Here is an 11,846-nt window from a genome sequence, read left to right as displayed (position 1 = left end):
CATCCGGAAGCCCTCTAGCCGCCTCCCTCTGAAGGGATGGCGTGGGCCCCTGGTGGCCTCTGACTTCGTCCGCTGTCGAAGCCATTCCTCTCTCTTTCAGGAGGGGACTCCTGTCTGTGAGGCCTGTGCTGAGTGTCCTGGCGTGAGTGCCTCTCTCCCCACTGCCCCCCTGCTGAAGCAGACAGAAGCTGGGGAGGTGATAATGGGGGGAGCAGTGCCCGCTGGGGCTGGGAGGCTACTCCCAGAGTCATGGCCTCAGTTCCTCTCCCCTTCCGGGCAGTGTGGCCCAGCGGAGGCTGAAGAGGAGGAGCCTGGTGAACAGGACGGGGGAGAGGACTCAGGTGAGATGCCAGGGAGAGAGTCCTCCCAGGAGCTGCTTCCAGCCCCTGCTAGGACTCTTCTCTCTCTCGCCCCATCCCCGAGTCCCACTGCCCGCTGTCCTTTCACAGAGGGATGGGGCTGCTAGCTGCCCAGGATTGGACCCAACGGCTCAGGTTCCTAAAGTTGGGAGCCCCCAACCTTGCCTACCTGAACCCTTCAGCATTGAGTCGCCCCTGCCCCTTGCTCCTCAGGCATCCCATGGGGGGTTTGTGACTCTTTCTCTCTCTTTCTCCCTCTCCCCCCATCCAGCTCAGCTTCGGCCCCAACAGGAGAAGCTGTCCCTGGATGTCGGGGTACGGGCTACGGTGGTCCATGCCTTACAGGAGGTGCTGCGGAATCGGTAAGGACTCGCTCCCCACTTCCCTGACCTCCCACGTCCTGAGAGCTGTCCTCGCCTCCCAGGCCCATGCTGCCATGTTCTCAGGGCTTCTGAGTGTGTGACGAACCCCATTTTGTAGCTGCGAGCTCATCTGCCTGTACAGCGAGCTGGTGGAGAGGTGACATTTGAACCTGGGTCTCTCTGGCTTCAAGGTCACGCCCTCCCCTTAAGCCACTGCTGCTGCTCCTGTCCTTGTGGTTGCCACCCACAGCAAATGATTTCAGACACAGTGAGACTGTGCATCTGAGAGCTCTGAGCCCAGAGCTCTCGTTTGCAATGGTGAGACCAAGGCTCAGAGAGGGTAGGACTTGGTAAAGGCCACACAGCAAGTCAGTGGCAGAGTCCGTGTTACACTGAGGGCCAGGGCTCAGTCCCCTGCCTGGCTGCTTCCTTCCCTTTTCCCCCAGGCTTCCTCCAACCCAGTTCCACTGGCCAAGGATAAAGCGTGGGCTGATCAGTCAGATCTTGCTTTGCCGCTTATCATGAGGCCTTGGGCAAGCACCTTATGTTCTCTGAGCCTTGCTCACCCCATCTGTAAATGGAGAATGAGAATATGGCTTGCTCACAGAGCTGGGGTGAGAATGAATGCGTATACATAGGGAGATGCACAGAATAGGACCCACAGTTGGTCCAGACCCTGCCCCATACTTTCCCTGTCTGGCGGAGGGCTTAGATCACTTCGCAGGCTCAGAGCCGTGGCTCCCGCAGCCTCCAGGACCTTCCAGATCTGGTGCTGAGTGAGGAGGCGGTGGAGGGCATCGCTGCTGGCATTGAGACAGCCCTCTTCGATCTGACACAAGCCACCAGCTGTCGCTACAAGACCAAGTACCGCAGCCTGCTGTTCAACCTGCGTGATCCCCGGAATCCGGTGCGTGGAGCTTGGGGGCAAGCCCAGACCCTCCCTTGGAGGCTCGAAGCCCAGGCAGGATATTGGGGTGGGGGATGCTTCTGGAGCAGTGTGGTGCAGCCCCCATGCCTACCTCTGCAGGACCTGTTTCTCAAAGTGGTTCGGGGAGATGTCACCCCCCACAACTTGGTGCGGATGAGCTCCACCCAGCTGGCCCCCCAAGAGCTGGCCCGCTGGCGGGACCAGGAAGAGAAGAGGGTGAGCTGTTGGGTTAAGTCAGGATAGTTGATGTGGGAGGGATCCAGGGAGGGGAGGGCCTGAGGGTGCAGCAGGGAGACAGAACAGAGGGGGAGGGGTGCAGTGAGATTTGGGGAGCACAAGACAGAGATAAAAAGGAGGAAATGGAAAGAAAGAGCAGGAAGACAAGGAGAGAGAGAGAGAGACAGAGAGAGAGACCTCTCTACAAAAAAAATGGACAAGAGGCAAAAGGAAAAGGCCTGGCGATGGAGAGCTTGGTGGAGTGGGGACCCTTGAGAGGTGGTATCTTCCATTTGCTTTTCTGCAGAGCTGGGCTGTGGGCAGGGGTGGGGTACTGGGTGTGATGGTCTGGGGTCTGGAGTCCAGGATTGTCATCCATCACTGATGGGGGTAGACTCCCCTGGGATGTCTCTGTTCCCACATCAGCATCAGAAGCCCCAGAGAAGTCTTCCTGGTGCCTCAGGCTGGGGGAGGGACCCCACAGACCTCATGCTTCACAGTCATGTCCTTATACAACCCATGTCCATGGGTCTCTTCCGTCTTGGGGATGGGTCGGGGACAGGGAAGGTATGGGCACTGAGCTAACTTTAGGGAATGCTTGCCGGGGCTCCCTGACAGAGAGGGGGCTGATCTCAGAGTAGGCTGGTGGGGCAGGGTGGGCTGCTGCAGCCTCCGTTCTGGAAGATACTAGGCTGATTAGATCCACCTGGAATCCACTAGGTGACTCTGTCCACTGTAGGCTGAGCTTCTGTCCAGGTACCTGTGGGGAACCAGGAGCAGGACCAGCTTACATATCTTGTGGGGGGCAGGGCCAAACAAAAATGTGTGGCCTTTTGCTCAAGAAGCAGTAAGAATTTCAAGATGGCAGCAACATGAAACAAGAGACCTTGTGAAGGGCCGTGGCCATGTAAGCGCGGGAGCCCTCAGCTGTGAGGCGAGCCCCGCCAGGGAGGACGGGACCTCCTCCAGGCTTCCAGGAAACATTTCAGATAAGATGACGTTGATCAACAATAAGAATGACAGGTAGCATTTACTGTGAGCCAGGCTCCAGCCAAGCATTCTACATTTGTCATTTAATTTAATGCCCTTAATTTAATTCCTCGAAAACAGATACATGGAGGCTCAGAGCAGTGAAGTGCTTGTCCAAAGCCACACTGCCTTGGGGGGTCTCTAGTCACGACCCAGCTGATGCTTCCGAGCCTACACTCTTCCCACTGCACCGTGTTCTTCCCAAGCCAGAGGGTGGGGCACAGTCAGAGGCAGAATTGACTTGTGGGAGAAGATGAAGTCCAAGAACGCTTGTTGGAGGAAGCAAGGCTCGAGTTTGGAGGGAGAATGAGTGAGCTCTGGAGCGGTAGGGCTGAGGGGGGAGGGCTTGTTAGGCATGGGGAAGGGTGGAAGCAGAAGTGTGAAGGGAGAGGAAGGGGTGGCCCAGGAGGGAGTCCGCAGGAGAGTGGCCTCCCCGGGGGAAAGTGAACACCGGGGTTCCTAGTAGACTGGGACCCCCTGATCTGGCTGAGTTGGGGCTACTTGCCACCCCCCCCAGGGCCTGGAGATCATTGAGCAGCAACAGAAGGAGTCATGCAGCCTCCCGGCCTTCAAACTGACCCACAAGGGTGAAGTGGAGATCCCGCGGGACGTGGACCAGACGCTGACCCTGGAGGACCTGGTGGTAAGCGGCTGCCTGACCTGGCACTGGGGGCGGGGAGGAGGGGTGGTCTGGTGCCCAGGGTCCCACTCCTCACCTTGGCAGCTGGGTGGCCTTGAGCCAAGTTGCTGGGCCACTGTGAGTGCCAGGGTTTTCACGGCGAACAAGGGGATGGTCGTTGCCATAGGGGTCCAGCCGAACAGGGGGCAGGACGGAACCCCTGGGACTGGCCTGTCCTCACCTTCTCGGTGGTCCCCTCCGTCCTGCCCAATGCCAAGTCATCCCATGGGAGTGAGAATGAGTCTTATCACTGCTGCTTTCTTCAGCCCCAATCGTTCTTGCCAGATCTCTGGTTGGGAAGAAGGAGGGTCACACTGTTTGAGTCAGCGACTGTTTTTGGATATGAGGAACAGAGACCTACTCTCTTTGGTAGCAGGACTTTGGGGTGCTGGGGGCGCAGAACCACCCAGAGCCCAGGGCTGTCACTATACTCCCCTTGCATCGCTGGGGATCTGCTCCTTCCTCCCTGTTGTGCACTGCCCCCCCCCCCCCCGCCTCCCTTGTCTTGCACGTGGCCTGTCACCGTGGCTCAGCAGTCCTCAAATCAATGAACTCATCACCAGCTCAGCCTCCCGCAGATGATCAGAACTCCCCCTCGGCTTATTTCAGTCACTTCCGGGAGGCTAGTCTGGTTTGGCTTAGGTGTTCGGTGGCTCAGATGCTCACCTGCCTCTAATAAGCTTTGTGTCCTGGGGTGGACAGTGTGGATGGACCCCGTGAGCCATGTGCTCTCAGTAAATGACAGTGAACGTGACAGACAAAAATCCCTGCTCCCTCCCGCTGCCTGCATGGAAGGAAGTTCCCAGCAAAACCAATCTGTATTCCCCAAATAAATGGCACCTAAGTGTAGAGGGAACTCGAAAACCCAGAAAGGAGCCCTCACCGGGGAGAGAATGGCAGAGAAGCGGAGAGGGGAGTAACATGTAATAACATCTTCACTCCTTATCCAGCCCCACTCTATGCCCCTTTGACAACAGTGCCTCGTTCAGAAGTCACAGTGACCTACGAGGTGGGTGATGCCAGTGTCCTGGATGAGGAACCCGAAGCCCTGTGCCCAGGGTCACTTAGTTGGTCCCAGAGGACCAACTGTGATTTGAGGTGTGTGCCTTGGTGCTACTCTGAAGGTGGTTTATGAGGCCAGAATGGAGCTTCTGAATCTTTCAAAACCTTCCTAAAGCTATGTTTGGTTTGTGTTTATTTTTTTTTTAAGATTGTATTTAATAGAGAGAGAGAGAGTGAGAGCATGCGCGCGCCTTAAGCAGCAGGGGGGAGGGGCAGAAGGAGAAGGAAGCTCCCCGCTGGTAGGGAGCCCCAGGTGGGGCTTGATCCCAGGACCCTGGGTTCTTGACCTGAGCTGAAGGCAGACCCTTAACTAACTGAGCCACCCAAGTGTCCCTGTTTTGTAGTTAAAGCTATTTCTGTTGTGAGGGAAAAAGGTGATTTGGCAATGAGCATCAAGTCTTAAAAATGTTCATTCTTGGGCTCCTGGGTAGCTCAGTTGGCTGAGCAACTGCCTTCGGCTCAGGTCATGATCCTGGAGTCCTGGGATCGAGTCCTGCATCGGGCTCCCTGCTCAGCAGGGGGTCTGCTTCTCCCTCTGACCTTCCTCCTCTCCTGCTCGCTGGCTCTCATTCTCTCTTTCAAATAAATAAATAAAATCTTTAAAAAAAAAATAAGATAAGATAAAAAAATGCTCATTCTCCCTGATTCTGCCATCTGCTTCTGAGAACTTGTCCCGAGGACAGAGATGAAAGCTTAGGAAAGTGCTCTCTGCATAAGGATGTCCTCAGTACTGTTTGTAATGATGAAACTCTGGGAATGACCCCACCATCCAGGAGTGGTGGCAATGCACATACGATGCCCCTCTCTACCCCCCCCATCTCCCCCCACCGCCCACTTACTCAGGTGCTGGGGAATACGACAGGCATCTCTGCTGTAATTCAGAGATGCGATGAGGAGACAGGCGGAATATATGATCCCAGCTTTTTTACTCAAAGGACCCCCGCACCCTGTGTGTAGGAAATCTGCTACAAGGACAAGTGTCTCTGAGTGCTGGGGCCAGGGGTGACTTTTCAGTGATTTTCAAATTTTCTGTATTTTCCAAATTTTCTCCACTACCTTTATCGTATCTCTGTAATAAAAAAATAAAAAACCTTATCCCCGAGGCTCCCTACGGATGGAGAGCTGCTGCCTTCTCTGGCACCTTGCCAGCCCACTGCTCTCTCCTCCTGTGCTTCCTAGGGACCCATGGTGTCCATAGATGACAGCCCACCAGCCCTGGCAGCCACGTCAAAGGCCACCACAGAGCAGGACGAGGACACCACGGGGCAGCACGAGCACCACTTCCTGGACCCCAGCTGCCGCATCTGCCTGGGTTGGTGGGAGACACGGGCTGGGGCAGGCTGGGGCTGAGTGGGGGCTCAGCAGCAACAGGGATCCATGGCCTGGGGAGAAGGTGGCAAGGTGGGCCTATCTGTGTCCCGGGTCACCTTGAAAGGAACCCAGTTCAAAGCCTGGCTCCAAAGCCCTAGGCTGGCTTCATCTAGCCGCCTGCCTATCAGCTTCTGCTGCTGTTCTTTGTAGACTGGAAGCCCTCGTGTGAGCTGCCAAGCTCTTTCAAAGCTACTACAAGGATAGGGGACAGTATCTTCGAGAGAGCTCCAAGCCCAGCCTTCCCATCCTCTCCAGAGACGCCCCAAGCTAGGGAGAAGCCTCCCACACAGCTCCAGGACAGGTGTGGGGCTGGGGCTGGGAGGGGTCAGTGGGGGCGGGGCACCCACCCGGGGGCAGAAGAAACAGTATGGCCTTTTCTTTCTTTGTGGCCTGGGGCAAGTCTTGCCTCTTCTGTGGGTCTCAGTTTCCCCATCTGTGCAGTAGAACCAGTCATCACCACCTGCTGGTTCCCCCAAGGCCATGCTCGGACTAGTGCTCCAGCACCCACATGGGGAACACAGGGCCTTCTCTGAAAAGTAGGGAGATGGTGACAAATGGCCTGATAACCTGCTCTGTCTGGGCCTCTCTGTCCCTCTCTCTAGGCTCCAGATGCCTGCTGGGCCCACAAAGGCTCTGCCAAGCCAGCCACCCTGGGAGGGAGCTTTGGACATGTTCTCCATCAAGCGGTTCAGGGCCAAGGCCCAGCTGGTGTCTGGAAACAGCTGTCGGCTCCTCACGGTACTCCGGCCCTGCTCTCCAGGGTCGTCCCCCTCACACACCGGGAGTCAGCTCCTCAAACTGCTTTCATTCTTTGATTCTCTTACTCCCTCGTTCTAGAACTAGGCATTGGGACCTCTCTGGGCCTGGCCCTGTGCTGGGCACGGGGCCAATGAGACACCAGCCCCACTCCTGCGGAGACACATGGGGGTCAAGGACTCCCTGTCACCGAAGGCATAATGCGAGAGGGCCCTGGGAGAGGAGTGTGGTGCCTCCCTGACCCCGGGGAAGGGGGGGTTTGGAGGGATGGTCAAGTGACTGAATGGTCAAGCTGAACTGAGGGATGGGAGTGGAAAGGTTAAGGAGGGAGGAAGGAGCTTCTGAGGAGCTGCAGGGGTGGGTCCAGGTAGGCTGTAGGCCTCCAGGGACAGTCAGGGCTTCTCAGGCTGCCACTGACCTTCCTGGGGTTCTGGTATACCATCCTTGTCACTGAAGGCTGTGGCTTTGCCTTGGCGGGTGTGGAGTGTGTGCTGAGTGAGTGGGAAGTTGGGGGCTGACTGGCTGTTCTCCCTGCCCCCAGACCCTGCCTGAGGTGATCCGTTCGGCAGGCTGCATCCCCTCTGGTACTGTCTGGGAACTTCTGGCCAGCGTCTGCCCGGCAGAGGCCAAGGTAACTGGCGTCCTCGGGCACCACCCTCTCCTCCTAGCAGGGGACCCCCAGCCCTGTGCTCCGTCTCTCTCCATGTCTGGAGCAGAGGCCCGGCTTAGGCTGTCTGGGTCTGGTTTCCCCTGTAATCATAGACACTCTGTGACCCTGGGCAAGTCCCTCACTTTCCTCCTCTGGAAAGGGGCACCTGCGTCCTCACAGGGTCGTCAGAGGTTTAGATGAGGGCGGGGTGTTCGCAGGAGGAAAGGATGGCTGCTCCAGAAGCCACCCTCCTTCCTGCAACTGCAGGACATCTGCGTGGTCAGACTGTGCCCGCACGGGGCTCGGGACACACAGAACTGCCGTCAGCTCTATTCCTACCTCAACAACAAACAGCGCCACGGCCTGGCAGCTGTGGAGCACGTGGGCATGGTCCTGCTGCCCCTGCCCGCCTTCCAGCCCCTGCCCCCCAGACTGCGCCCTCTTGGAGGCCCTGGTGAGTGCCCCAATGCGAGAACCAGACCCTGCCTCCCTTCCCCTGTGACCAGTGGGGAGGGCTGTTGAAGGTCACCCTGGTGTCCACGGAGGAGGCAAGCTCAGCTCAGCTCAGCAGGGAACTTCCTGACACTGGCACATGGAGGGACCATCATAGCTCTGTATTGCTTACTGGGTGCCAGGCAGTGTTCTAGAAGCTTCACTTCTATTAATTTATTGAGTCCTCGGAATAACCCCCATCAGAATGCTGATGTCATTTTCTCCATTTCACAGATGAGGAAACTGAGGTAGGGAGAAAGCTGGTGACTTGTCTGGGGTCACATGGCCAGTCAGAAGCGGGGCCAGGCCTCACAGCCGGGCGGCATGGCTGCAGAGACAGGGCTGCTGACCACCACACGGACTGCCTCTTCAACTAGGCATCCGGATTAGAAAGCCCTGGGGGGTCACAAGGAAGGCAGACACGGCGGGACAGAGGCAGGACCCACAGACAATCAAAAGCATCACCCAAGATGGGAAGGAGGGAGGTTTTCACTGCAGTGGTCCTAGGCCAAAGTTGGCCGTGGTGCACAGGGTGTGGCTCCAGCAAAGCCCCCGGGGGCGGGGGTGGGGGTGGGGGTCAGGGGGTTAGCTGCCTCCATTTCCAAGCAGAACACTTGGCCTTTCTGGGCTGCCGGTCCTGGGGACAATGTGGCAGACTGAACCCATATAGTCTTGAGGTCAAACCATCCATTGCCCTACCCTTCATCAGGGGAGTCCATTCCTGTGCCTGAGACAGGCTCACCGTCTTCTTACTATTCCCAGCATCTCATGGGCCCCCGTCTCACTGCTAGAAAGCTCTCCTTGGGGCCTCCTCTCCAGACCTGCTGCTGCCACAGTGCAGCTTCTGGGGACGGTATGCTCTCTCCTACCCTGCCCTTGGTCTCTCTGCTCCCTCTTTCCCCAGGCCTGGAAGCTGCTCATTCAAGCCTGGTCCTGGCTGTGCTGCTCCCCAAGGCAGGGCTTCGACACACAGCGGAGTCCAGCCCTTTGTGGGGGAAGGTTCAAAAGATGGTCTCCTTCAACAGAAAAGTGGAGAGGAGAAGCTATCAGCCAGAGGACAGGAGTCCCAGCATGGCCTTGAAGGGCTCCCCTTCCCCAAAGGGTGCTCCGCTGCCGAGCCAGGACGCGGGCAGCCTGGCTCCAAAGGGAATTTGTGCTTGGCACAGGCCTTCTCGAGGCAGGGAGAGACTGTGGGGAGAGCCAGAGGCCTGGCAGGGTCCTAGGCAAGGGCAGTGGCCCCCCAAACCAGGCTGGTGCCAGTCATGGCATCTCCATTCAGCAGCACCATCTGGCCCCAGCCAGCACCTCCACAGGGCCTCCTGTCCCCACCAGGCCCTGCTCCAGCATCTGGAATCCCTGGTGTCCATGAGCCACCAGCTCCAAGCCTCGCTGAGCTCCCCAGGCCAGGGGCTCTTTCCCCCAACCCCTGCCCAGCCCCCTGCAACCCCTGGAATTCTTGGCCTATTTTGCCAGCGCCCTGCATTTCCAGAGCCCCCTGGCCAGGCTCCTGACTCTTTGGGTCCTACAGATGGAGCTGGTTCTGAGTGTACCCTCCCCAGAGAGACCTGACCCTCATTGCCAACCAGAAGAGAGGCCTTGATTCCCTCCCCAGGACTGAATCTTGAGCTGTTTCCAGAGAGAGGGAGGGGCAGAGGAAGCAGGGGAGGGTCAGCTGTTTGAGTTGCTTGTTCTGCGGTCTGCTTGGTGTTGATTTTTGGTTCAATAAAGAGTTTGGCAAAGGTGAGGTTGCCTCTGTTGGCTAATCAGGAGAGATCCGGGGCGGGGCCAGGTGTGGATCGGGGTAGGTGTGTCTGTGACTTTCTGTACACAGATGTAGCAGAGCTGAAGTGCTGGGGATGGAGGGGGCAGCCCTGCCAGTTGCTTGCCTTGAGCTCCTGAACCATCACTGCACCCCAGGGCACATCTGTTGCTGTGGTGGGTTCTGGAAGCATTTCTGCAAGTATTCTGAACTAGGAGGAAGAAGCCATGGGAGAGAGGGCAGAACTAGGGTGGGGGAGACAGAAATGAGGCTTTTGCTGGGGCACAGACACCAAGAGATTATTAGGGAGAAAAAGGAGAGCAAGTTGCAATAATTTTTAATTTTTCAGTTACACCCCCCCATTGTTTTTCAGTTACCAGCAATTTTTTCATTTGGCTAGTTGGGTACCACCATATTTCCTCTGTGTCTCTGTGTCCATGTGGATCTGTGAGTGTCTCTGTACACATGGGCTTGTGAGCATGTGTGTGCCTCTGTGTGCATGGATGTCTGATAGTGTGTGTGTGTGTGTATGGGTGTCTGTTGAGTAAGTTAGGAGATCCATTTAGGATGATGCTTCTCTGCGTGTCTTGCCAGCTCCCAGAAACTGGTGCAGGGGAAAACCACGGGTCTTGGCCTGGGAAGGAGTGGATGGATATTCAGGGCAGGCTGGGAAGCTCGTCGTGTTAGGGCCAGATGGCTCTGCTTTGCCTGGGGCCTGGAGTGAGCTCCTAACAGCAGCTACAATTGTAAAGCTTTTCAGTATGGGGTGGACCCCACACGAACTGAGTCTGGGGACCCACCTGGAAACTAGCTGCCCCCTGGCTGCCTAACCCAGTGGGAAGAGGCAGGGCCCTGCTTAGAGGAAAGAACTTCTGGCTGACCCCTCCTCCCTCCTCACCCCGCCTCCCCGGTCCTAAAGGGGTGTATACCCCGTCCATCCCTCTGGAAGTCTATCTGTGCACCCGCCTCGCTCTGGAGCGTGCTGTACTGGGAAGGATGGGGCATTGGTTGTTTGGGGGAGCCCCTCTTCTCTGCCCCATGAGCTCTGCTGCTGCCCTACCCGCGGCCGACAGCAGAGGGGGCCCTCGGCCTAGGGATGGAGGTCGGGGCTAGCAGGACCAGAGGACGAACTGGGGGCGGGGAGAGGTATGGAATTTTAGCCGGAGGGACAGGAAGAGGGGCCCAGAGTGTGGTGCGGGGGCAGGAGGAGGACGCCGAGAGGGGACTGGACAAGTGAATCAGGATTGAGAAAGCGGGGTTCCTTCGGTAACTTTACCGACTCCGACGGGCTAGTGAGCGCCACAGCCTCCGTTCTGTATGTAAATGACACAAATTACTATGCAACCTGCAGCCTGATCTGAGTCGGCAACTTGGATCATTTACCTAACGCAGTTGGGGCAGGTCAAGGGGAAGACGGCTGCGCACCCCTTCTCCCCAGGCCCAGGGCTTCCTCTCAGGGAGACAGGAGAGCGTATGCTGCCTTCTCAGGGCACTCAGGGAAGAGCAGGCTCTGTACTCTCGGCCGGGCCTTCCTTTCGGAGCTTCAGTTCCCTCCCTCCCCCCTGCAAATGGGGGGGATGACTCGGCCTTCCAGCACCTCGCCCCGCGAAGAGGGCTAGAGGTGGACCGCGAAATCCTGCAGCGTGCTTGGAGGCTGGGGCTGGACAGTACGACCTCCACCCACGCTTTGGCCCTCGTCCACAAGCCTCTTCCCTCGCCTTTCTAGCAGCGGAGGAGGCCAGGAGCAAGGATTAGGCGAGCTGTTGCTAGGGGGCGTGACCGGAGGTTGCTGGGCTCGAGGGACGTTGCTAAGCAGCGCTGGGCGGGGCTCACGTTGCTAGGCCTGAGTAGGAGTCCCCGGGGACCGGAAAGGCCACCTAGCTCCCCTCGGCTTCAGAGCAAGGCGCGACATTCTCCGGGCCTCAGCTTCCCCCGGGCTGGACGCAGTTTCCGAGGGTCCTTCCGGTTCACACCCTCCGAGACTCCGTGATCCTCTGGGCTCTGGAGTGAGGAACCCTGGGTCTTTGGGCACGTGTCTCTGCGCTTGCTTGAGCGGTAGAGGGGGGAGGGGGGCTCGCATTTGGGTTTCCATAGCAACCGCTCCTGTATCGTCCCATTTCTCCCAAAGGTTTGAGCGGTAGCGTGTAGAAATTTGCATATATCTGCATGTCATTAACATAGAGG

At 57.6% G+C, this 11,846-nt stretch overlaps 1 protein-coding gene across 2 annotated transcripts; it reads left to right on the top strand.

The window, feature by feature from the left end:
• The first annotated feature begins 636 nt into the window (after positions 1-636).
• Positions 637-9,614, top strand: SPOCD1 (SPOC domain containing 1). Of its 2 annotated transcripts, XM_059376191.1 has the most exons (10): positions 637-721; positions 1,469-1,628; positions 1,749-1,865; positions 3,412-3,537; positions 5,815-5,947; positions 6,157-6,308; positions 6,595-6,744; positions 7,304-7,393; positions 7,679-7,865; positions 8,808-9,614. In XM_059376191.1, exons 3-10 carry the CDS (start codon positions 1,803-1,805, stop codon positions 9,470-9,472), a joined length of 1,566 nt encoding a protein of 521 aa, XP_059232174.1. In that variant the 5' UTR covers positions 637-721; positions 1,469-1,628; positions 1,749-1,802; the 3' UTR covers positions 9,473-9,614. The 2 variants fall into 2 exon arrangements, with proteins under 2 accessions (XP_059232174.1, XP_059232175.1); XM_059376192.1 differs by lacking the exon at positions 637-721 and having other exon boundaries at positions 1,448-1,628; positions 6,157-6,307; positions 6,609-6,744.
• The last annotated feature ends 2,232 nt before the right edge of the window (positions 9,615-11,846 follow it).

Source organism: Mustela nigripes, chromosome 14 (assembly GCF_022355385.1).
Source record: "Mustela nigripes isolate SB6536 chromosome 14, MUSNIG.SB6536, whole genome shotgun sequence".
Taxonomy (NCBI): Eukaryota; Metazoa; Chordata; class Mammalia; order Carnivora; family Mustelidae; genus Mustela; species Mustela nigripes.
This window is presented reverse-complemented; position numbering and strand designations above follow the sequence as displayed.